This window comes from Pocillopora damicornis, chromosome 4, assembly GCF_964200805.1.
Source record: "Pocillopora damicornis chromosome 4, jaPocDami1.2, whole genome shotgun sequence".
NCBI lineage: Eukaryota > Metazoa > Cnidaria > Anthozoa > Scleractinia > Pocilloporidae > Pocillopora > Pocillopora damicornis.
Window position 1 is genome coordinate 12,073,507 of NC_142673.1, and position 25,109 is coordinate 12,098,615.

General features: G+C 36.4%; 1 protein-coding gene across 2 annotated transcripts; it reads right to left on the reverse strand.

Moving 5' to 3' along the window:
- Nucleotides 1-1,663: 1,663 nt before the first annotated feature.
- On the reverse strand, nucleotides 1,664-25,091 carry LOC113668226 (ras GTPase-activating-like protein IQGAP1). Of its 2 annotated transcripts, none has more exons than XR_016185522.1 (43): nucleotides 24,799-25,091; nucleotides 24,613-24,709; nucleotides 24,292-24,448; nucleotides 24,057-24,134; nucleotides 23,678-23,754; nucleotides 22,555-22,622; nucleotides 22,023-22,114; nucleotides 21,902-21,923; nucleotides 21,244-21,422; nucleotides 20,372-20,486; nucleotides 18,577-18,740; nucleotides 18,028-18,118; nucleotides 17,543-17,706; nucleotides 17,143-17,194; nucleotides 16,731-16,894; nucleotides 16,524-16,614; nucleotides 15,681-15,844; nucleotides 15,297-15,387; nucleotides 15,047-15,214; nucleotides 14,401-14,540; nucleotides 13,927-14,097; nucleotides 13,043-13,126; nucleotides 12,864-12,935; nucleotides 12,604-12,673; nucleotides 12,348-12,434; nucleotides 12,001-12,122; nucleotides 11,057-11,364; nucleotides 10,412-10,486; nucleotides 9,741-9,890; nucleotides 9,203-9,343; nucleotides 8,788-8,872; nucleotides 8,492-8,599; nucleotides 7,664-7,720; nucleotides 6,676-6,743; nucleotides 6,276-6,511; nucleotides 5,639-5,768; nucleotides 5,189-5,276; nucleotides 4,970-5,076; nucleotides 4,491-4,727; nucleotides 3,922-4,088; nucleotides 3,549-3,671; nucleotides 3,365-3,473; nucleotides 1,664-2,897 (listed from the first exon to the last, which is right to left on the reverse strand). XR_016185522.1 is itself a non-coding variant. In XM_027184110.2 (43 exons), exons 1-43 carry the CDS (start codon nucleotides 24,872-24,874, stop codon nucleotides 2,784-2,786), a joined length of 5,037 nt encoding a protein of 1,678 aa, XP_027039911.2. In that variant the 5' UTR covers nucleotides 24,875-25,091; the 3' UTR covers nucleotides 1,664-2,783. The 2 variants fall into 2 exon arrangements, 1 of the variants encoding a protein (XP_027039911.2); XM_027184110.2 differs by having other exon boundaries at nucleotides 4,613-4,727.
- Between the last annotated feature and the right edge of the window lie 18 nt (nucleotides 25,092-25,109).

A 25,109-nucleotide genomic window follows, 5' to 3' on the forward strand; every position in this document is an offset into this window, starting at 1 on the left:
ATTTTTTTGATCTATGCAACCACTTTTTGGGAGATATTAGTTAGGCTGATGCTTTTTTGGATGATAGGTTAGAGGCACCAACGAATTATCAAATAATGAAAGGATGGTTAACAGGAAATCTCAAAGAGAAACGATGCTAATACCTATAACAAAAACTAAACAGAAATTATTACCGTTTTGGACTCTAGCTCTATAAACTTGGGAGTCTTAGTTGCCTTGAAATCTTTCTGGCCTTTGTTCACTTTTTTCTTTTAACTCCAACCAGGCGGGCTGTGTTACACAGTAAAAACCCGCGTATAAGAACCTTAAATTTAAGGACCCGTTAGGCTAAAATTTCCCAGATAAGCACCCCTCTTAAAAGAAAATCTAAATACAGGTTATTATTTTTAGAATTTAGAGTTTGTTCAAACTTGATACAGTACATCGCCTGCGATACAGAGAATACATGAGCGCGCGTTGATATGGAATCCGAGAAAATTTCGACAAACAACCTTGGATTGAGAATGGTGAAGGCTTTGCTTGCGAAAGGCAAGAGACATGTCAGTAGCTGATTGGCGATATCAAACACGTGAAAAAATATCGTATTTTTTCAGGTGTGTTGTTACGGTTTTTCCTAGGGCTGGAAATTCTTGTGTAACATCGTAGTTTATATGATAAAAAAGGGTAACAAAAACTGGCCAGAACACCGGCGGTGTTATAAGACCACAATACTGTACTGTCAATACATCCATAGTAATGCAACAAATCCGACTGTGTTACCCATGTAAGGGCACAATGATACTAATAATAATAATAATAAGAGTTCTTAAAAACGCATTCTACATATAAATGTCTCGATGCTTTTTACAACTAAAAGAAAGAGCTCTCACGAAACAAGCACATTTTCAACGCCCTTTTAAAACTATCAGCAGAGTTACTTTGTCTAATGGCAAGCGGTAGCTGATTCCATAACTTCGGAGCAATTTTCACAAAAGATCTATCTCAAAAGATCTATCTCCGTAAGAAACTGTAATAGTCTTAGGGATAACGAAAGGTTGGAATCACTAAAACGAAGAGCGGACAGGGAGTGTAATAATGTCACAGTTTATTAATATACATCGGGGCAAGGTCATTAAGAGATTTGTACGTAATCAAAAGTAACTTAAGGCTGACATACAGCGCAGTATCACTGCCACACCCAACAATACAAGTTGTTTTTCTATTAAACAAAAATTAGGAACGCGATTAAAAACCTAGGTAGCCTAATTTCACAGTAAACACTATTTATCTTAGAACCTATGTAGCCTAACTATAAAAAAACCTAGGTTTTTACTGCATTACTCTTCCTTCAGCCTTTTCTCCAAAGTGTATCATGTAAATGAAGTAGTTCATAGAACGCGATCGCACGGAAATAGATGCATAGGATATCATGAATACCGACGCAAACAAAGGAACTACAACTAGCATGGCATGGGCCTTAATAACAAGTTTATCTAATCATTGTCATTAACTACAGGGAAAAAATTACTCTTTCCTTGTAATTTTGCTGTTAAAAGGTCTTGCTGGCAAGCAATCTATAGCAAATCCATGTTTGCTGACAAAAAAGTGACTTGTTAAGACTCTCCTGACTGGATTTTGATTCTGGTCAAAGTCGCTGGCTGGGAAAAAATCCCTTTGACTCAAATTAGGTGAAATTTCTTTTATTCGTCAAAGAAAGGTCTGGTTGGTTCAGCTACTTCTGAGCTCGTAGGATATCGTGTAATTCTTAAATATCAAATTGAAAATAGTGTAAAATATTCTGTTGGCCATGAAGCAACAAAATTACTAATTACATGTTAATTGCAATTTCACTCGTGACTTGTAGTGGCTATCTTCGACTAGATTAACCTGCTTCATGAACAAAGATGTACGAAAGGCGAACCAACGTCCTAACCAATGACGTCAAAGAACGAAAACAAACCATCCCCAGAAAAAAACGCCTGTACACCATGATTTATCTTAAAACAACATATATCTAAGTTACTAAGATTCTGCCATCACCTTGAAACTTGTAAGTGTCCTTATACAATTTCAACTGGCGTTTCCAATTCCCTTGTAACACGGTACGGGAGAATATTTTTGAATTGTTGTAAGTCCCAGTGTAAATTTATCTACTGCAGTGAATTCAACAGTAATTGCATAACACAAACAAAAACTATTACAATTGTTGCCTATCTTTTAGTACATTCAAGATCTGTTTTTCAAGGCACACAGGACAATCTAGAACTAGAATCACTTTGCTTTCTATTCACAACTTGATGCCGTTTTGTTCGTTGTTTCAATACAGTGATGGACTTGAACCAAAGGCAAAGTTAGAGGGGAAATTACCCGTAAGCGCTCGCTTTTTCTAGAAGAAAACTGACACCTGTTTTTTTTTTTCTGAAAGGTCGATCTGCCTTGAAAAATAGATCGTTGAGAATTTCCGTTTTTAAAATGAGCTCCTCAGAAAATATACGCTATGTAGACGAGACACTTCGCAAGAATCCATGCAGCTGATATTTAGCTGCAGCTGATATTTAGCTACACCTGATCTGTTCGTATTAACTGAGATGCTGTCTCTATGAAATGACAATTGTCCAAAGCTCTTCATTCGTCAGCGGCAAAGCAACTCTCTAGTGCCCATTTTTTTCCATTGTCATGTGTAAATTCCAAATACCCGTATGTATGACGTGCCATTCAGAGCCCACTTGAAGCGTGTCCCCGCTGTGCTCCTTATTTTTATTCCCTACGCAATTAAGGTGAACATTTTATTCTCTGATAACTATCTATTTGCCGTAAAATTTCTTGTTCAACAGGAAGATGAGTAGGTTGACATTTATTTTTGCTCGTCCGAACATCTTCATTACTGCAACACCCTCGTACTGAAGTTGAAGTAAGTCCTGTAAAAAAATACCTTGTTTTCAGTGCCATTAAAATGTGCTTTAAATTACCTGAGTGTTCAATTCGAATAAAACGCGATAAAAAGAAAATATATTAGTTGAAGTAAGTCCTGTAAAAAAATACCTTGTTTTCAGTGCCATTAAAATGTGCTTTAAATTACCTGAGTGTTCAATTCGAGTAAAACGCGATAAAAAGAAAATATATTAAATAAATAAATAAAAAAAAACCTAAATAGTTAAAAATTGTTTTCAGCAGGAGGCATATGAGTGGCGTTGAAAATTATTCCCCCTCTCCCTCTTGGAAAGAATCGAAGAATTCGAGAACAAGCAAATGTTGCAAATGTTTTATTTCATATCCTTTTGTTTCCAGAAGACTTAAGTTTTAAAAATGGGAAAACGTACGAAAACTTCGCCCCTGAGTTGAAGGAAAGTTGTTTAAAACTGACTTAGAACATGGCGCCGCTCACCTGAAAGACAAGCTCAACTTTTTCCATGGCCACTCCCATGAATTTGGCTGACACTTCAAAGACTCCGACCTCATCCGCTGATTTGATGTCAAACATAACATTCTTGAACCTGCAGACGAAGAAGAAACACACTTTTCACGAAAAAGAACATTTCAGTATTTGAAACACTTGACGCAGAACTTACTGCGATGGCGGCAGTCCTTCAATTTCCAAAATAACTCCCTTCTCGTACAGTCTTTGCGCAGTATACTTGATTTCACCTCGGTACACGTCTTCTTTTCCCTTTTGTTGCTTGGCTCGAGGTTTTCTATTTTTCATTGGAACAAGAGTAAAAATTAATACAGGTACTGTTAACTGAGACCACATTCACGTGCAAGTGTTGTACAATATTATATTGCAGTGACGAACAACGAAGTAAAAAAAAGATTTCCTTTCGCAAGAAAATGACTTTAGTAACTCGAAATGGCAAATTTTACATAAAATGCAAAAGAAAGCAAGTAAGTTTGTTCAATAGAATTCTGCCTGATGAGTAATCGTTGTGTGGTGGTAAAACTTACTTTCCCTTCTTGGAGAGGTTATCTAAACACACTTTGATGTACTGGTTATAGTAATCGATCTGTTCTTCGTAGAACTGTGATTTGCTATGCAAGCTTTCCAAAGTCTGTCCCAGTTTCTTTTTTTCTTGTCTCCGTCTTTGTCGGTACCGCCTCTGGTTTCTGATGTCCTGCATCAGAGATATTGAGCATAAATGACAATTCATAATTAGAGAAACAAAAACTTAACCGACGCATTATGCATTATCAACCACTGAAAAACGTTTTGAGCAGGGGAGGTTTAAGTGTCAGACTCCTAACACGAGCGAGCCGGTCAGGAGCGATCAGAAAAGGAATACATAGCACTTTGTCCACTAAATCATTTGAGTCTTAACAGGCCACTGTTTTCCTACAAGTTTGAGTTCCGTTTGGAACTTGTTTAATTAGCATGATGAGCAAACGTCTCTTGTGCCATTGTACACTCAACTTCTTTTTGACATTATTAAAACCATATTACCTTCAAAAAACAAAACAAAACAAAATAAAATGATAATAATAAAAAATTCGGAAAAGAAATTGCGCTAAATTGTCACCTTCAGCTCATAAACAGTACAGTTTCAGTGCAGTTTCGTTGTCCTTTCATGTCCTACATATTCAATGTTGTTGACAGTTACCAGAGTTGGGAACCGAGCGGCCTGGCGCACGGGGAAATTACCTTTGCGATGGCGTTAATGATATCTTGATAATCATTCTTGATAGTGACGACTCCTTGACTTTCAAGCATCCGTAGATTTCTTATTATTTTCCTTTTCAGTCCTTCAAGGGGAAGTCTGAAAATTTTAACATTGGAAAAACATTATTTGTGAGGGAGGTTTCTATTTACTACGAGCTGATAGATAAGGAAAGATGGATAAACTCGACTACAGAGAGCTATAAAAGTTTTGTTTAATCCTTGGATACGGTTTGCCTTGCGGTTAATCAGCGATCCTTAACCAAAGGATCATGGATTAAAAACATTGTAGCACGCAAGAAAAAGCTGAGATTAGAGAACGTGTTTAACCCGGTTACATACTTGTTATCTCCATAAGCTGAAGTAGACCTTGCTACATTGCCATGGGATTTACTTTTGTTCTCCTCGTTTAATTCCCTCAGTTTCATCGATCTCGTGTGCTCTTCTTCCTGCATCAAATACAATATATTTTGAGAAATGTTTAACAAGGGCAGCAGACAGATGGTTAAAACTATAATAATATGTTATGTGACAGTACAACTAAATTAGAAAATCACGCACTTGCTCATCAGTGGCGGGAGTCTCTAGAATCTCTGTCAAGTTATCTCCAGCTTGGATTTTGAGAACATCTACGATCATTCTCTTGGTTCTGAAAGAAAAAACGTACAAAAGACATTATCGGTCATAAATGGCAAAAGCTATGACGCCTGTAGCATGAAAATCGCAACTCACAAAGACGACCGTAGACAGAAAGGCTCTGTTACAAGGACACGACAAAATGTATTGTACATGAAATGACGCGATAGAACGTAAAAATACAGGCAAACCGCCGTTCAAATCAACCAAACTTAACGAATCTTAACAAATGACTATTACATTTCATTCCATCTGCTTTTAATCCTTCAACGGTAGGAATTGTCACTCATCAAAAAATTACATTGTCTTCTAGACTGTTTGTGTGCCTACTTTTTAAGATTGAGCAATAAGAAAATTAATTCACATGAGGCGTACCTAACAAACAGTGCTCTCATGTCAGAGTCATCATCATCCGGGACCTCAAACTTGTTGGTCAGCGTTAAGGAGATCTCTGTTTTTGAATGATGTGACATCACCTGTTCTTCATCTACAGGCGATGTTTCCCCTAACAACAAATACGTTTTCTTCTTGTCAATAGTTACTTCAAAGTGCGATCCTTTATTAAGGACAGCGTGCGAGAATTAATTTGTTCAAAGTTCAATGAACAATCAATTCTTGGCTATATTGGGTTAAGGTGCAAACAGCATTCCAGAAACGGCGGAGGCTTCACTTCAGGTAGTTCCTATGTGACTCACGCGCGAGGCAAAGTACAAAATGTAACAAATTTTTTTTTGTTCAGTTTTCTGATTGTCTCCACCTTCTCTAAAGAGGGAATGAATTCGTAATTAATCAATTAATCTCCAATTGCATAATTTATGTTTTAGAAGTGTTACGTTTGTTGAGGAACTCGACATTCCTGAAAGTTATTAAAAAAATTACACCAGCCAGCAAGAACTCTCTAGATGTTGCCTCCTAAAAATAACGAAACGAAAGAATCTAAAAAGATACCTGGGACTGTGCACAGAAAATTTGCCACGCAGAGTATCACGACTTAGAGTGGTAGTTGTCTTACCTATCAAAGCGTCAACAGACGGAGCATCGCCAAGATCATCTAACAATTCGTGCAGAGGGTCGTTGGGATCTGGTGCAATTTCATCTCTGTGATCTAGGAGTAACATGTGTGTATCACAGATCTCTTGCACTGAGATGTAAATCACAGGTTTGGTGACCATAACCACGTCCGTGTACTCGTCGATGTTAAAATGTCCCTCTGGCTCCTCGACATTAGACACCTCTAGGAAAAATCTCCTGCAAACAAGCAAACAAACGCAGCAGAACAGATTTTAATGGTAAAGGACACTACCGGAATACAGACAACGCACTCCTTACGACTACACTGTTAAATCCCTTCAAAAGGGATTAAATCTTTAATTTTTTGAAAAATGTGTCTCATCAGAAAAAAACGCACTCACTTGAAACGTTGATGGGCCTCGGCAATGTAACCATTTAATGGGCTTAAGTGGGCACTTTCGCCCCCAAACTAAAAAGGCAAAAAAAAAAAAAAAATAAAACAACAAAAAAAAGAGTCACGAAGACATAGGTCTAAATTTCAGAAAAAAACATCTACCTTTAAGAGACAAAGTCAGGAAAAGCGATGCCAAATTAAAAAACAAATTATTTGGTTAAGGATTGCTGATTAACCGCAAGGCAAACCGTATCCAAGGATTAAACAGAACTTTTATCCAAACCCAATGAAACAACAGGGTGGGTTTCAGTTACCTTCGAGTAAAACAGAGCTCCTCCTACCAAACCCAACTTTAGCGCACAAGTCAACTTCAGTGAAACTTAACGTAAGAACTTCAAGAGGAACTAAGGTTGTGCTAAGCTATTTGAGCCTGTTTCCCTGGGTTATAGGATTAACTAAAATATGAGTCATCTTTAATAGCGACTCGAAGGATGTGCAGTGCTCAAACCATCTTGTACTAACATCATGCTCGGTTTCCGCATCAGATGTTTCTCGACCCTCTCTCACATAAGGTCTTCCAACCTGAGAAGACCACCTTTTCTTTAGCTCTGGTGAAAACTTAATATGTCTTTTGAACACATTTATTGGAATATTTCACTAACAATGCACGGACATTTTTGGATAAAACAGGAGCGATAATCGGACAGAAAGTTCCCTAATAATGGAAATATTTTTGCATGTTTTCCACAGGTATACATTTTCAAAATTTCCTGACTCTTCCTCGACCTTGAAGAGTGTTGTGATTACTCATACAATTTTTGACCTGTGGCAGCCTTATTTCGGGTAGGTACAGGTATTATAAGCGGCTACTCGATGACCACATGAAGGCGTACTCTTCTTTAAAATTTGGTATACAAGTTAATAACAAAGAACTCATATTTTGATACCCAACGATTACTTCAACATATTACGACAAGTAAAGTTTAGTTACTCACCATTTTATTTGATGCTGCATACTGAAGAATTTTGGCAATAGAACCGAGATTTTTCCTCTGGAAGATAAAGAAATCAGTGATTTGTCTGTCAACTCTGGACCTGACCATATTGTTGAGAAACTTATCCCGGTCAGTAAGTAATGCTACTCTTGATGGATAGGAGATAAGTCCATTGGGGGTTACCCCCTTACATTTCGCAATGTTTTCCTAACAATTACCCATCTATACTCCTATGGTGGAGAGGGGCACTGTCAGAGAAAAGTAACACACGATAACCCGGCCCAGGCTCTAACCCAGATTTCTGGATCCTCAGTCTAGCGCGTCAACCTATGGCTATGATGCGTCAACTCATCAGTAGTTTGACATTTGGTCAATGAAGAAATCATCTCCAAACAACAGTCCGATTTCCACTCCTTACATTCCACTGTTTCTGCCCTTTCACAAGCCACTCACATTTGGGCGTTTAATATCGATCGTGGATATGTTAACGCTGTAGTTTTTCTCGACTGAAAGAAGGCTTTCGACATTGTTGATCATAATATATTATTGACAGGGGAAAATATGGACCATTATTCCTCTTGACTATTTACTAAAATGTACCGGTACGGACTAAAAGGAAGAGTTCTTAGAACGCGGTATTTAGTAGTTTAACTTTGACTGCCCCATATCATACACTGTACAGTTTTTCACCGGACAATTTAATTTGAATCATTTGTGCGGCCCTCTCACTAATGCGTGGGAAACTAAAGGAAATTACGACGGCAAGGACTTAAGCCAGGAATGATGAATAGGATGAAACTGATAATCAAGTGTAAGAAGTAAGTCTACCTGATCAGCCGTCAAACCCTTATCCACGCCCATTGACACGATATCAAAAGCATCCGGTGCTACGATCGCAGGGTTCATATACCTGTAGTATATCAAGTTACTTACAACCTGCAAATCAGCGAACACAAATCACAACGTTTACACATGAATTTTCAAGCTTGCAGAGACAGTTAAACAGTAGTTATTAGAAGAAAAAAGCACTAACAAAATGAAATACAACTCGCATATCTAAAGAGGAACACGAGAATAATTACATGGAGTGCCTAGGAATCAAACAAGCGTAATACCCAGCTTACTTTTAGTATTTCTGATTCTGCTGCGTCTGGAAATTTTTCAGCGAGAGCCACTCTCAAAGACATCGCTACATATCGCATACCATACCTAACGAAATACACCACAACTATCAAAATAAAAGTACTAAAAAAATATTTCCACAGCTATCATGATATTAACTAAATTAAAAACATCAACGTTACAGTAATTTCCAATAGAACACTGTTGAAGTATGTTACCATCCGAGTCTTTTGCTGAGTAATACGTTCTCTACATTACAAGGAGACAAGAAATAGACAGCTTCTGAGGGCGCATACACAACTCCGCTTTATCGGCATTAACTAGGAACATAACCTAACTGCTAAAGGTCTCTGAAGATCAAAAGGCAAAACAACAAAACAGCAATCATCAGCACATTAGCGGGCACACACTACTTACGGTATTTTATGGCCAGATTGAACAATGGAGCTTAAAAATGTATCTGTAACTTCTGTAAGGCTCTTCATGGCAGCTTCTATTCTTTCTCGTACTTCAGGATGTTTTAGCGCTTGTTCCGGTTCCACATCATATGGTAGCTTACTATGCATAAAAAAGAGGAAAACTGATTCGACAATTCAAAACCCTATAATCATTAAGAAATGCGGGAAGAGTGTTAGGTTTCTACCCTTGGTTGGAGTGTTGATTCAATTTCCTTTTTTGTCAAGGCACTTTGTCTGAATTTAAAACTCACTTGAAAAAGCGGCTAATGAACATGATCCTTAACTATTCTTTAACCTGATCGATTTTTCAGCTTACGTAAAGAAAGATTGCAGATTAAAGACGGAGAGAACCGAGTGTGGGTTTCTAACGAGTTCACACGGCCCGTTCAAATTTTCCCTTCACTTTTGGCGCTGTACCTGGGCTACAAATCACACCTTAACTATTACCTCAAACAATTCAATCACGACCAATCAATAGCAATGGTATACATTCGTACCTTGCAGTTCCCGTTTCTGATTCCGTTTGATTAATCCAAGCCTTGTACACTTCAAGTGGGTTTGTGTTGATTGACAAGTTCTTGTCATTAAGGACACCCTCAACCAATGGTTGTAGCAGCTCTCGCAATAAGCTCTGACCTCTAGTACCTCTAAGCAAGCCCGAGTAATACTGGTTAGTAATAGTAATCAATATCATCAGAAGCAACGCTATCCAGTTTTTGCATTTTCATTTTGCGAACATTTCACGCATCCAGAATATTGAACATTGTATATGACAAGCACTTTCAAAACTGTAGTCTTTTTTTTTACTTTTAGATTATCAAAGATTGTGTCGTTTAAAAGGAGTGTAGAAGTTTGCGGCCTTCGATTGACCCATTTCCAAATAATTGTTGTTGGGAGTTAAGAAAAATGTTATTCTTTTTGTTACAAGCGTGGCACAGAGTTAAAAAATCTGAGTTCGACATGAGGAATCGAAACACACTCCATCGGAATGCACTCTTATTCTCTACCACTGAGCTGCAGAGAACTCGAATAGTGACCAAGGCCACTACTCCTCACTACTCATTACTCATTACTCTGGAAAACACATGGCAAACAAACATTTTAGAGAGTTTTCAAAATGAACGGATTCCGCGGACTACGAACGACTGATTCTATTCCATACACTCACCGATTAAAATGAACCAACATCCTAATGACCGCTGGGTTTCCTGTCACGATGTCCTGCATTTGGTCAACTTTTGAGCTAAAGAAAAATTGTCACAAAGACATAGGTCTAAATTTCAGAAAAAAACATCTACTTTTAAGAGACAAAGGCAGGAAAAAATTGTCGAACTCTCTTTCTGTTCCGTTCATAAAACTATTTTTTTTAAAAGCTTAAAACCTTAACTAAGTGATGTCCACGTTGTAAAAACTGGTGGAAAACAGTAATGTTATAGAATGAAGATGAGGAGAAAAGAGATTTCCCGCGCGTTTTCAATACTTACGCAATTACCATTCTTACATTACAACTACCTTCGAGATTAGACTAAAATAAACTAACACAGAAAGTGGAAAAACAAAACAACACTTACATATGTCCTCTTATGGAACCAGTGAGTTAGTATGAATGCATTGTAAGTACTTAAAATTTTCTAAAAAACCTTTATACAGATAGTTCCTCGATACTTGTACTAGGATCAATTAAATTAAAAAAATAACTCGTCACCTTAACCGAGCACATAACGAGTTAACGTTTAACGGATTTCCATAGCATGCAGCAGAATCAGCATTCTAAGTCGATATCAATAGTCCTCTCATCAATTTGAATACTTACACAATCTCCTCTTTGAGCGCTGTGTCAAATAATTTCACAAGCAGATACTCCTCCCTCGGATTAGAGGCATAGTTGTATAATGTCAAAATAACAGACTCCATGAATTTAGTAAATTTACTTTGTGGCATTGCAAAAATCAGCTTGGCCAGGTAAACTGGATTAGTTTGAAGTAAGTAAAACAAGTTCTGGTAAGCTTCTAGTTTTTCGTGGCTTTCTTTACTCAATGACTTGATCCCCTTTGTTCTCTGCATTGCAGTACTCATGTCTTGTTTTTCCCTTTTTAAGTTTTTTCCATGGTGAATTACGTCCTAAAAATAGACAAACGAAAATAAACTTGCGAATATTGGTACTAGCGGTGTGCCTTAAAAAAAGGTTATCATCAAGTTTATAAGAACGTTTATTACCGTTTAGGTCTTTCCTGTTAAATACAACATCTATCAATTCACGCTGAAGGGCTTTTGCAAATAAAGCACACTTTTTATCTTCTGTACCATAAGAGTTTTGGAGTTTAATCTCTAGAAAACTGAAGAGCCACTAGACTAACTGTAGGTGACCCGTTTTCGAAATTTAGGAATTCTCTGTCGAAGAGCAATGTCTAACTTACAGAAGTGTCCATTAAGAGACAGATGACTTTGATAAGGAGTTGACATAGCCTTTACACTAACCACGAAGGGAACACATTCCTTTACTACAGGAAAAAAAATATACATATATATGTACGTATAACCAGGCTGCAGCATAAGAGTGATGCATTGTAAGACTGCTACAACGTTTTTGTTGTAATATTTGTGAAAAAAATGCCAAAAAAATGGTTGTGTACATGATGACGTGGGTGAATGGTGTCAAGAATTTGCGATGATGCCCCTTTCCTCTTGAGCAAATTTTAAGCTTCTCATTTTTTTAAGAAGTCAAAAGAATATGTCTTAGACATATTGGTTTAATACCTGCAAAGTGATTCTGTTTCTAACTAGAAGTCCTATCTTAATGTCCATTAGACTCAAGTCATTTTCGAGCTGTTGGTTTGATCTGATCTCTGTCACAACCTGGGCTCGTAGCTTCTGAAGATCTGCAGATTAGTTCACACTTATTAAAAAATACAAAACTTAGAAACATGTAAATGCACAGATCACGTTCAGTGGTTTAACTAGCCATAAGATAACAGTAGCAATAAATTTATGTCATTTATCACTGAAAGAAAATATATCACAAACACCACAGTAATCTGGACAGCCTCGAGAGACAGGTTAAAGTGCATTAATATCTGCCTTCAAAACAAAGTTGTTTTACGTACCAAGCTCCTCTTCAAAGTCAGCATCACTGTGTTCCAAAAGATGGAGGAATTTTCTTACAGTCTTTACTGGTGGATCTTGCATGGAGACTGTGTGAGGAGGAAAATTAAAATGTGCTTCAGACAAAAACCTGTCTTTTCTTCAAAACTTATTGTCATCTACATGTCAAGCAAAAGATTGCAATTTAGGTAACGTAAACAACCGCATGACAAATTTTCCTGTAAAAGAACTAAGAGTAAAAAAGAACAATTTACTTACTGAGTTTTCTGTAATCATTTTGGGCCACATTTGCTCTCAACCAAGCCTGGATTTTCACTATAGCAGAATTCTAAAAGAAAGAAATTTAGCAGCATGTGATATTTAAACCGGACATCTATTGGAATCAATTCTAAGACATCTCATATGACACCAAGTAAGCTACAATGATCTTTTTATAAGCCCAGGAAGTGCATAATGCCATTCAATTTCATAAAATAAGCAGTTTTGTATAACAACAAGGTTTTTAAGGATCAACTTACATGGTCCTTAAAGTATTTTCTTCTTTCTAGATATTTCTTTCTAGCAAGTGACATCCTCATCCAAGATTGAATCTGTCAAGGAAAAGACAAAAAATTGAGCAAAAACAAACAACACACCAAATGACAGAAGTATAACGGTCTTAACCAAGCCTAATTGTACTATAGTTATGATACCTTACCTTAACAACTTCTTCAGGATGACTGTGCAGTTCATTGAGCCTCCTTCTGTATTTCAATTTTTGAATAAATCCCCTCACAAATGCCTTAAATAATTAAGATTACATTGCAGATTTAGTAAATGGTTTGTGCCTTGGGGTGAGTTGTCCTGAAAAGGGCTGTTGTCAGTAGTAATGACTAGACATTCAGCAACCTGAGCAGAAATAACCCCAAGACTCTAATGATTAATTCCCCCAGATCGATAAAATGTGGGTCACTTCTATTTACAACAGTCCTTTTCCAAACTATCCTCACTGCATGATCTTATGGACAATCAAACTGCAGATTCTCAAGACAAAAACTAATTTCGATTCGATTTTCAGTCTTTATTCTAAAGCAGAACCCAGATTCTCTGCACTAGAATTACATTCATGAGAAAATTCTGTTGGTCTCTTCACATCAGGGCATAAACTATAATTTGTAAATCACTGGCTATTGAATGAAAATAGTATTTTGATTGCTTATATGGTATACCTCAGAACACAATGCATGAAAGTTTCATGAAATGCAATTTTCAGAAGACAACTTTCTTCTGAAACTTACAGGTATGGCAAGGTTACAATCAAATAAAGACACACATGATGAGGGGAAAAAAAGGATAGGGAAGTAGAGAAATAGCTAAGAATCTTAAACTGCCAAGGAAAGCTTGCTCACCAAATACATTTTCAGGACTGTTGTTAAAACCCATTGCTGCAATAGTCTCCAGATCATCACAACAAAACTTCTTTGATATTTCAATGGCATTACTCAGAAAGTGATTTCTAACAACATGCACCTGATAGCACAACTGGATGAGACCACAAAACCCTTGCCACCTAACAAAAGATATTTTGATAAAATACCTAACCTGTATTTTAATAATTGCTGGTAGATGTTCCTTTATGAATGTCTGCCTTTCTTTGTAAGCCTTTCTGGCCAAATATCCTTTCCAGTGAGACTGCAGCTTGATAATCAAGGGTTCATTTGACTCCATGTGAACCCAACGGTCATACTGGCCTGTTACTCTTGATATCACACCCTGTTAAAGATCAAAATAACACTACATAATGAAACTTTTTAATAAACCATTAACCTTTTAGTGATGAAAACTAATTTTCTGCCTACATTTACACTCATGAACCCAAACAGGTAGGACTCTGCTTATCACCCCTCTCAATCTCCTTCATCTACAAATAATTCATAAAAGGCTTTATATTTTAAGATACTAACCAGAACACGCAATAGTTTACTTTTTAATGAGTTCTTATTATCTGTGCATGATGTATAAGTAATGCAACAGGATCACTGAAGAAAGAACTAAAATTAAATAATGAATATTCACCTGAATTTCCTCTCTGGTAAGCACAGCTGAGTTGTTGATCATATCATCAGGTTTCTCCCAACAACTTTCTTTATTCTCAGTATTGTAATAATACAAATAACCCTGAGATATCTTTTGCTCCAGCCACACAGAGTTACTGCCTACAATTTACCAGATAAAGTACAACTGAGAGTTGTCAACACTAATGTTAAAAGAAAAGGCTTAGTTAGAGTTTTATAGAACCAAAAACCTTGAAGGTGGAAAAATATATGGGTATATAACCTTTGGAGAAAGCTATTTAAGGATCCTGTTTAAAACAATGAAAATTATGACTGAAAATAATGATGAGGAAGAGATGGAAGGTAATGGTAACAGATGAATAAAGGGAGTAAGTTTCCAAAGAAACTGTGGTGCATTGGTGGGAGAGTATAACAAGGTAATTTGGTATTATCAACTGAGTTGATAAAGTAAATTGGCCGCTGTTAAGAATTTCAGAGCTGATGTTTTGAGTGTTAGCCCTTTGTCATTCGCTCTGACAAAGGACTAATGATCAAAACGTCAGGTTTGAAACTTTTAACTGTGGCCAATTTACATTTACTTATCAACTCAGTTGATAGTACCTATTAAGTACCTTAAGATGGTAACAGTTTGCTTCATATCAACTTACCTGCTTCTTTCTTGCTATCTTTAAGTTTTTTTAGCTCTTCAAGGTACTGCTGAATACACTGTGATGTGACACCATAAATGTTTGCTCTTGGGTATGTAAGAGCAGCTATCAGAAGCTTCTCATCTTGTGCATCAATTGCTTGGTTGATTGCCGTCACACCCTCAGCCACTAGACGAAAAACAAAATCAAGCTTTCTTATTCTTGTAAAGCATAATTACTGAGACTCTGCTCATCATAAACAAGTACTTACAATGTTGAGCCTCATCACAGTAACGATTCGCACTGTCTAAGCTTCTCTGGATCTCATCATGCCACAGTTCAGCTGTGCCTTCATCAGCTTTCTATGGATTTTAAAACACATGTACTGTCCAATCAATCAATCAATCAATCAATCCTTCATTGACATCTATGTGCTAACAGCTGGCTAAAATACAAATATGCTAACTAAAAACATGCATATAAGAAAAGTTAAAAATAAAAGAGACCAAAAAACAATACTTCTATCCTTTTAAACTAAGAAGACTATCTGCTTAATAAAACTACAAAAAGCACAATTCAACACTGAATTAAAGTGAATGTCACACAGCACGGAGGCTGTGATCTTCTGCTAAAAGTAACCTGAATCCATTCTTACCGCTGCTTTGGCCATCTTCTGAGTGTATAGAAGCTTCTGATAGAGTTGGCTGTTTTCAGGGACAATACCTGATAGTTTGGCAGCAACAGCCTGTAAGGCTTGCAGAGTACTTTGGTGGTCTTCCTTATCAATGGCCTCATTGATAACTGCTATTGCAGATATCACTATCACAAGAAAATGCAGTACCCAAATTGCCATTAATCAGAAATCTCACACTCATTCTCTCTGATATTTTTCAAAACAGATATTCTTGTTTACGTGTGACTGGTCTCAATATGACACGTGACCCAATAGGTACTAACTAAACTGAGGAATGAAAGGCAATATGGCACTAAGTTCAACACATGAACACTGTCAGCCCCCATTTGAATAGAGATTATTCCCTTGAAGGTCAAGGTTTACCTCAAGCTATGGATTCAGAAAACTGTTCCCTACCTGGAACAGATAATGCCAACAGACAAATTTGCAAGATCATTTTCCTTCTGAATGAAGGCTTAAATGTCCACACCCAGAGGTTTTAATCTGGAGTTAAAGTTGGAGGTTGTGATACCTTTTAATGATTTGACTCAGTTCTAAAATTGCTACCAATAGACTTAAGGGTATACAGAGTAACAAAATGGATTCATAACTTGTTACCTTAGAATTGGTGCTTATTCAGGTAACAAAGGAGTAAGGTAAGAGACAGAGACTCATAGTTCAGTGATCACCCAGTCACAATATATCAGAAGACCTTCCCCTCAAATCTTAGCTCATAAACAATGTTTAAACACTCCTTGCAACCTCTGATTTATAGCATTCTACTTGTCTGTGTGAAAAAATAATCAAATGCCCATGGTAACTTACAATCATGCTCTTCTTGAACAACAGTGTTCATGTATTCCACACAAATCTGTATTTCAAGCTTTGTTAGATCATCCTTGCCAACTCCACATTCCTAAGTAAGTACAATAATTACCCATGAAAGGATTTAATAGTCATCCCTCTCCATCTCTACTTCTGTCAGAGACCTTCAATTTAATTACTTGCAAGTGCAAACACATTTCAACCTACCTGTGCTTTGTCCTCCTTGACAGAGATCAAGTAACTTAAGTATCTGTTACATAGACTCTCATCCACTGAAGTCAAACCAGCATTAGCATGGTTCATTTTTTCAATCAACTGAGTTGAATTTTCATTCTCAATGGCTTCATTTATGGCTGCTACAGCTGTCAGAACTGAAAGTTAATGTAGTGTAGGTTTGTTTTAAGTTAACACCTGACACTAACTTAGGTTTAAAAACATAACAATGCCTATAACTATGTCACTAGTCATAACTATGTGTGAATTTACTTCAAAATATTATTTTGTCTTCTTTAGGAGGGAACTGCCCTATTTTTTGGTGTGTCCCTGATGAACAAATTTCATTACCCATTAGTAAAATTACCAAGAGGGCCAGGTAATTTGAAACTCACTATGAAAGTACCTGACAACTGGTCACAGATGGCCTGATGTGAAAGGCACACTTCATTACTTTCCTGCAAAGAAATGAACAAAAACAAAATAGAGTTTGCACCATGATTGTGTAATTTTAAAGCCATCACAATCATCAAGAAAACAATAGTGGAAAACATTTTGTATGCGATTAGTGCTCATTTGTTAAATTTAAAATTAATTAATAAAAATAAGTATAATACCTGATTTGATTACTTAATGATTCAAATAGCATCATAATGTCAATAAAACATTAAGTTTGCACTTTTGGTCTTTTGATCTCAAAGGCTTGAGAAGCTTAATGCATAAGCAGAAAGGAAACAACTAGACAAAAGGAAATATTCAAAAGAAGAGATAAGGTACAGAGTCGAGACCATTCACTTGAGACTTACTTGCAGTGATTGTTGCTTAGCTTTATAAAGTCCATCATGATACAGAAAGGCACTCCTTGTCAGTACTTTTGGAAACATCCCTTCCTGTTTTTGGATCAGGGTATGAGTTTCTTCCACTGTTCCCATATCTATTGACTTGTTTATACAGTGTACAATATCCTCCACTAAAACAGGAAAAAACAACAACAAAAAGTAGCAAAACATTAGTAAAAACAATTAACTGTCAATTAAACAAAGCGCAAATTAAAATGATATAGATTTCAGATTGCATTAAGGTTATCATATGAGTAAACCCCATGATAAAATTATATTGCACCATTACTCTCTAGTCTGATACTGACTACTCAAACAGTGCCTATATTCACTTACAACATAAGTGAATTAAAAGATCATGCTCCCCAAGAAGTGCTTTAAATCCTTTACATTGGCTAGGATCATTGACTTGTAGAGAAACCCAGTTTAACGGGGAAAAAGGTAGTACTCACTTTGTCTGTGTTGTTCAGCTAAATCATTAGCGGCATTGATTGCTTCCTGGATTTCTGTTTGAGTGAGATCAACATCAGAGAGACCAGTGTGCTGCCAAAAGTGATCATAGAATTTTCTCATTAAGTTTTAATGACATCACAGAAATAAACAAAGTACTGGTTATCACCAGTACAAAACATTTATCTCATACACAGTTCCCAGCAAATCATAATTCATGTCTAGAACAAAGTTAATTCAGGACATGACTGTGCATAATTGCAATGTTGCCCAGGTTAAACAAAGTTCCCTCAACTGAGAACATTGCTTTTCCATTCACTTCTATTTACTTGGAATTATGCTCTGGTAAATGAGAAAATAGCAACAAGCATGAATGGAGCATTTTCACTTGTGTGGTCAGCAGCTAGGCATATTCACTGAAACAACAGGAAGTGTGAACACATGACTCAGTACAAATACCACAAAGTTGACTTGATAACCCAATGTGGCTGCTGTTTCACTGATTTGGTGTGTGTATACCATCATGGCCATCAAGGAAGTGCTGAAAATACCTCTTGTTTTATATTTCTTTTCTCCTCTAACAACTTCATGTACCATGACCCATTTTCTTTGGTGAAACCTGTCAACTTAGCTGCTTTGTTGGATAAAGCAATGGTCAAAGCCTCTTCATCATTATTGTTGACAGCCTGGTTAACTTCTCTGACAGCCTGAATCACTATAAACAAACAGATTATCAAATAACTATATGCTTCACACAATCAAGAGAACTCTGAAATGGGATACGAGGTGCACTTTATAGAAATAGCTGCTTGATATACTGTATTTTTTTGGTTATACATGTAAGGTGCACTTGGTTATAAGATGCACCTTTGACTCTTAAACACAATTGTATCAAGTTTACAAACTTTAAATTACTCCTAAATACTCAGCGATATTGATTTTATTGATCAGTTCACCCTTATTACAACTGTTACAATATGCTTCCAAATTTGCTAATTACAGTCCTTTCACTTTTGTAAACAAAGCAGAACAGCCACATTACGAAAAAAAAGCAAAAAGGTCACACTTTGAACAAAAGCAAAAAAGTCACACCTATTAATAATATACAAATTACTCAGAAACAGTTCCTTTAAGTTATGAATACTAATTGATCCATTTTAACGTTTATAAACACCACTCAGCTGATGAAACTTTCATCAGTTTCAAAACTACAATCTCATTCTCAAAGCAATCATGCAGCATACCATAAATCAGAGATCATCATGCCAAGTACTGGTCATCATTTCTATGATCTAAACTTCAAGTTGAAGATTGTAGCAGAAGTAGAAGCAGTGAAAAACAATTGTGAAATTGCTCATGAATACAGCATATTGGAATCGATTGTCCGTAAATGGAGAAACCAGCAACAAGTCTTGGTTACGGGCGAGTTAAAGATGACTGTGAAATGTGCCTCGATGGGTTTTATGTAATACCCGTATTTAATTCATACCAATTCATGCCACCATCGACAAAATGCTTTGATTGTTTGTAGTGCTCATGGGATTGAGGTAAAAGTTTGTTTCTTTCTTTCTGATGTCAATGTATTATCCATTAGTATTAAATTTCAAGCATGTGCTTTTGAGCATGTTCCTTCCTGTGGTATCACTAATGCCCTTGACGGTACAGAAGATGAAGTAGCTTGGAAGGAAGAGGGAGAAGAAGCAGAAGACCCGGAAGACACAATTGACGACAATTTTGAGACAAAAAAGCGAATGCGAGGATAACAAGTAGCTTATCAGAGCTGACCTGTAATAAAATGGTTCTTTTCAGAGCCACCTGGGTTCTTTTCAGAACCACAAATCTCAAAAATTAATGACCAGCAACATTTGTCTCATGTTTACAGTATTTAGAGTACTTCAGTCCTTTTATCTGGAAAATTTAGCAAATTTTATATTTTTTGGCACAAACATACTCGGCTATAAGACGCACCCCAAGTTTAGACCGGATTTCAAGCGAACAGGCGCATTTTCTTTGAAAAAATGCTGCACCTTATAACCAAAAAAATACAGTAAATAATTATCAATGGTTCATGTAAACTGAAGATCAAAGAGTGGACTACTTGCACTCACTACAAAGATTTAGACAACTTGTACTCACTCTTACAGACACCCTAATATAGTGGCCCTCAGAGCAGTAGCCACAAAAACATTTATACCTGTAATAAGCTCTAGAATAATCTGAAATGTTCTTGCCCCCTACTACAGATTAGCTCCCATATGTGTATACCTGTCATTAATAAAGTTAATATTAATAAAAGTTAAGGACAAGACTTAAAATAATTTGTGAATAATCATGGTTCAGACTCACATGCTTCCTCTGCTTTCTTTCTTTTGATCGCATCATTAACCTGACTGACATTTCCTTGAATTTCAGCCTGAGTTAGGAGTGTGTCATATACGTCCATTCCCTCCTTACTTGGTGACTATTAATTAGGTGCACAAAAAAAGAAAAATTATTAACAAATTTTAAATCATTAATTAACAATTACTGGTAAATGCTGAACCAGGTTAAACATACTTTTATGGTGTGATTGTCCTGGTGAGTGTAGTCCTGAGAGGGACCATTGTCCATAGTGTCCCTACTACCAACTTAAGTCCTTCTTAGGACTACACTCAATGTGAATGATCATACTACACTATCACATGTTACCCCTGTGGTTCAAACTATTTATTGTACTGCATTAAATGTATTCAAATAATTCACTCTTACAAATTGAATAATTCCTTCTTTGTCAACAGGATCAAATCTCCATATTTGGAAATTTATGTGCCCAATCATTTATTTTAATTCGACATTATTGTCTCTATTTGAACTTTTCCATTCAAATTTTAAAGACAAATTTTATCTAACTTATGAAACCATGGAGGACTGTTTTCCCAAAATTTACCCCCCATTGTGCATGCAGGAATGCTTAGTTTAAAATTTGACTCTTATCCACTTATAGAAACAGGCAACTTGACATGGTTCATTTGCAATAGTTAATTCCACTATAATTATAATAAGATTTGTAATCAAGTTGATGTTCACTTTGCAAATTTGTAAAATCACTATATTCAGTGGGAAACCAGCTTTTGACATCCCAGTTGCATAGTCAATCCCACTTTTGATTTTAAATTTCTGAGTGCCTAGCATGCTCACTTTTCAAACCTATGCTTAATGCCCTATGGAAAACAACACACCTTGGCTAGAGCTTGGGCAGCCTTAGTAGCCTTAGCTTGGTAAAGGGCCTCCTGGTACTCCTCTGCATTATCTGGACTTATGTCAACTAAGTGTGCACTAGGATTGTGGAGAGCCTCAAGAGTGCCATTTGCATCTTTGTGGTCAATTGCATCGTTAATGGCAATCACTGCAGCATGCACTGTAAGAAACAATAAAATTATCTCCTGATATACTTTTCAAGTAAAAGAAGAAAGAAAATTTAAGAGTGAGAGGTGAACTGCAACAATTACTTGAGTTCGTGGTGAATGTTTTTATTACTAAGCACACTGCAAAAGATGCCTTCAGCAATGGAATTTTTCAGTGAAGGAGCTACAATGCAGCAAACTACTTGGTCTCCCTTGTAGCTGTCATTTGTATTTTGCTCATGACAAACTCTCTCCCAAAGAGCAATTTCTATGATAAGCCTACGTAAATAACCCAAAGGAGACTACCAAATGCCAAAAGAGCATGAACAAAAAATCTGCCTGAAAGGGTGGTCATTTGTAGTAGCTGAAAGAATGATGAAAAAAGGAAAAAAAAAGAGATCACTAAATTTGTAATTGATTGAGTTAAAAGAAAAAGGTAAAGGATTGTACAAAGTATGCAAATCTAACAGAGTCGCCTCTTCCAGAAACTCACATGCAGCTTCATCCACAGGCATCTAAAAACAAGAGATAGACATTAGTGATTGGCTATAATAATATCAACATCTTGCTTGAAAACCATATATTAAATATAGAGAATATTTGTGTTAACACACCTCACTTTCTAAAATTCCACCAATCTTGCTGAAGGCTGGCATTTGAATTCCGTACTTTTCTAGCTCCTTTCTCATGGCACTAATCTGTTCCTCTGCATAAAATTAAAATATATTGAATTTATAAAGTGCAATGAAACCCAAAGGTCTCAACTACTGATGTATCACTTGGCTTGGAGACATGTCTAAGCCATTAATTGTTACCAGTAATAATCATTGTAACTAGTAATACAGAGTTTGAAATAATGCCCACTCAACAGACAAAGTCCAGCAAAAGATGGCTTTTGTCTGATTAGATACATGGATGTCCCAACAATTTCTTTATAGGCAAGGCTGCAGATTTAATTACTTAATACTAATAAAAATGATGAGGAGAAGGAGAGGGGGAGGGCACTAAAAGAGGCATGTAATGAACATTTGCTTGCCAGAAGGCTGAAGCATAAAAATAGGGTTTAAGTCAACAAATACCCTATAATGTTATTAATTACATCAAAAATGCAATTATCTCATCAAATTAAACCAGAGAAAAACTTACCAGTAAATTTGGCCTTGCCATACAAATCTTGTATTTGTGGTGCTAATCCTAACTTGAACAGGAACAAACTAGGTAAGTAAAAAAAAGTATACACAACAAGTTAAGGAAAAAAGTCACTCTTGTTAAGGTCAAAAATGACAAAGTATAATAAAATCATAAGATTGTAACTCTTGTTCAACATGGTTCTTTTTTTCTCACATCAGGTCATGGCAGGTTAACTAACAGGGTCACCTCAAATCTACACAGTGACTAACTCAACAACTATCGCTGATGATAGAGTGTCTTACAAACTAATCAAATTTCCCCTATTTTGAAGATAAGAAAAATGTTTTAATTTTGATGAACTTTTCCACTCACATTAATATCAGACTACAAAAGAAAACCAAAAATGCTCATAGATCAGTTCAAAGGATGAAAACAAGGATTAACCAATAAGAACTAGCACATCCTTGATGATAATTTTTTTTGGCAACAGTCCATGATTGAATAAATTCTGTATATATACTTTGTTGATTTTCCCATTGTTTCAAATATGAACAAGTATTCTCATGGAATTTGTGAACACTTACAAACACTTACATGGCAGGAAGTGTATTAAATTATACATTACAGGTTACAACTTTTAAAATTTGCAGAAGCCAAATCAACATTTTTTATTTATTTGTAATCACTAACTTATTAACATGAAGTTGACCAAAACAAAAGTGCATTGCAAAATTTTTTTTCCAGCAAATACTAAAGCAAGTTCTAAATAAATGGTCAATTGTTACATCCAAACAGATTTTTGGTTCCTTACCCTCAGCTTACAGTGTGGGGTCATTCTATCACATGAGCTCGGTCAATGGTTTACACTTGACAGATCACGTAAATTGTTTACAATTAAGAATAGACTTTGGCATCTTTAAAACAAAAATTAGGCCAACCAAGTATTCTTGAGACAATTTCTAAAATTAATGATAATGACTCATCCATAAAAAATTCCCACTTGAAGAAAACAAAGAAACACGAATCGACATGCAATCAGCAGAGATGCAAATCAAATTAATATTTTCTTATTCCTGGACGAGTTCTTTAGTGATTGCTAAAAGAAAAGAAACATTTCAAGTCTCAATGACTTTCTCACCTCAGTGCATGGATACAATATATTAGCTTTGGCATATTCTTTCTGTCATAAATATCCGTTGTTTCAGGGAAGAAGACCTTGGACAACAGACAGATTCTATTAATAGCAAATTCTTAGAAAACGTTAATGCACAGATGTGCTGGCTAGGTAAAATAATAACATATTAACAAAGCAATAACAGTAAATTTTAGATACAAACAGACTGAAGACACTGTAGAGCTTATTGAATTTGAGACAATTTTAATACTGTACATACAGATAACTGACACGCGCGAAATATTCCAGAATAAACACTTTGTACATCGAAGTGTACATAAATGCCTTCGAGCTAACTGTAAAGAAAAACATACAGAATTTTCCTTAGAGAGGAGTTACTAACCTTCGGTAGACCAACTTTACCGCAGCTGTTCATGAAGTAATTAATATTATCCGTGTGACGAAAGTGAAGTCCCCGAGTCTGTAAAACAATAACTGTTGGTCTAGGTTAATTAGCGACGAGCTCTTGCAAAGTTACGACTCCGATTGTGAGGCTAGCCGCACATGGCTACAAATGAAAACGAAACACCAACAAAACGGGGAAAAATAATACAGCATATGCAAGAAACAGCACTCACATTCACTACTTTGAATTCTTTATCAAATATTTTGCGCAGGGGTACCGTCTCGGGGGAGAAGAAATTTCCCAGTTTTGCTAGAAACACACCATTCCTGAAAGCCTCCTCTAGTTCAGTCGTAGGTGGCAATTCCTCCTTCAGGCAAGCCTCCATCCATCTAAAAATGATAGCAAGAACTGTGATTAATATCAAAAATAGGCGGTGGAGCAAAAGAAGGAGTTCCAATTCAAATTATATTTTGATACAGTGTTGACGCTTTTACAGTTGGGCGAGGGAGTAGTATCGGGAGTATAAATTTTAATTCAGAAATTTAGTACATACAATTTTGCCTCTTCCAGGTGACACAGGTATTGATAGGCCATCTGTTGCTTGCGTTGTTCGTCCATTTCCGAGCCTGAAGCTCTCTCAGGGCTGACCTCTGCAAAACGATTCAGCACAAAAAATGAAAATAGAAAAACTCAGGCTCGAAGATCACCGATCGCAAATTCATTTGGGTTAATTTCTTACCATCGCCAGTGTAGGCCCCAGTCGAGTCATTCCACTTCCCATCTTCGTGTTCCACGCCAATTTCTGGTGTTGCCATCCTTCATTAAAAAGAATTTATCAAAATGAAAATACAGAACCAGAAACTTGGGGGAGGCACCTGATGACTATGCTTTAACCAGCATTCTGGGCTACTAAGAAAATGGAGGGAATTTTGAAAACAACATAATATATTATGGGATGCTAGAACCCAAGCCCCTTTGGAACCAACTTGCCAGGTAAATAAAATATCCATAACAATCGTTATTTTCGCGTGGTGGAATGTCTAATGTGCA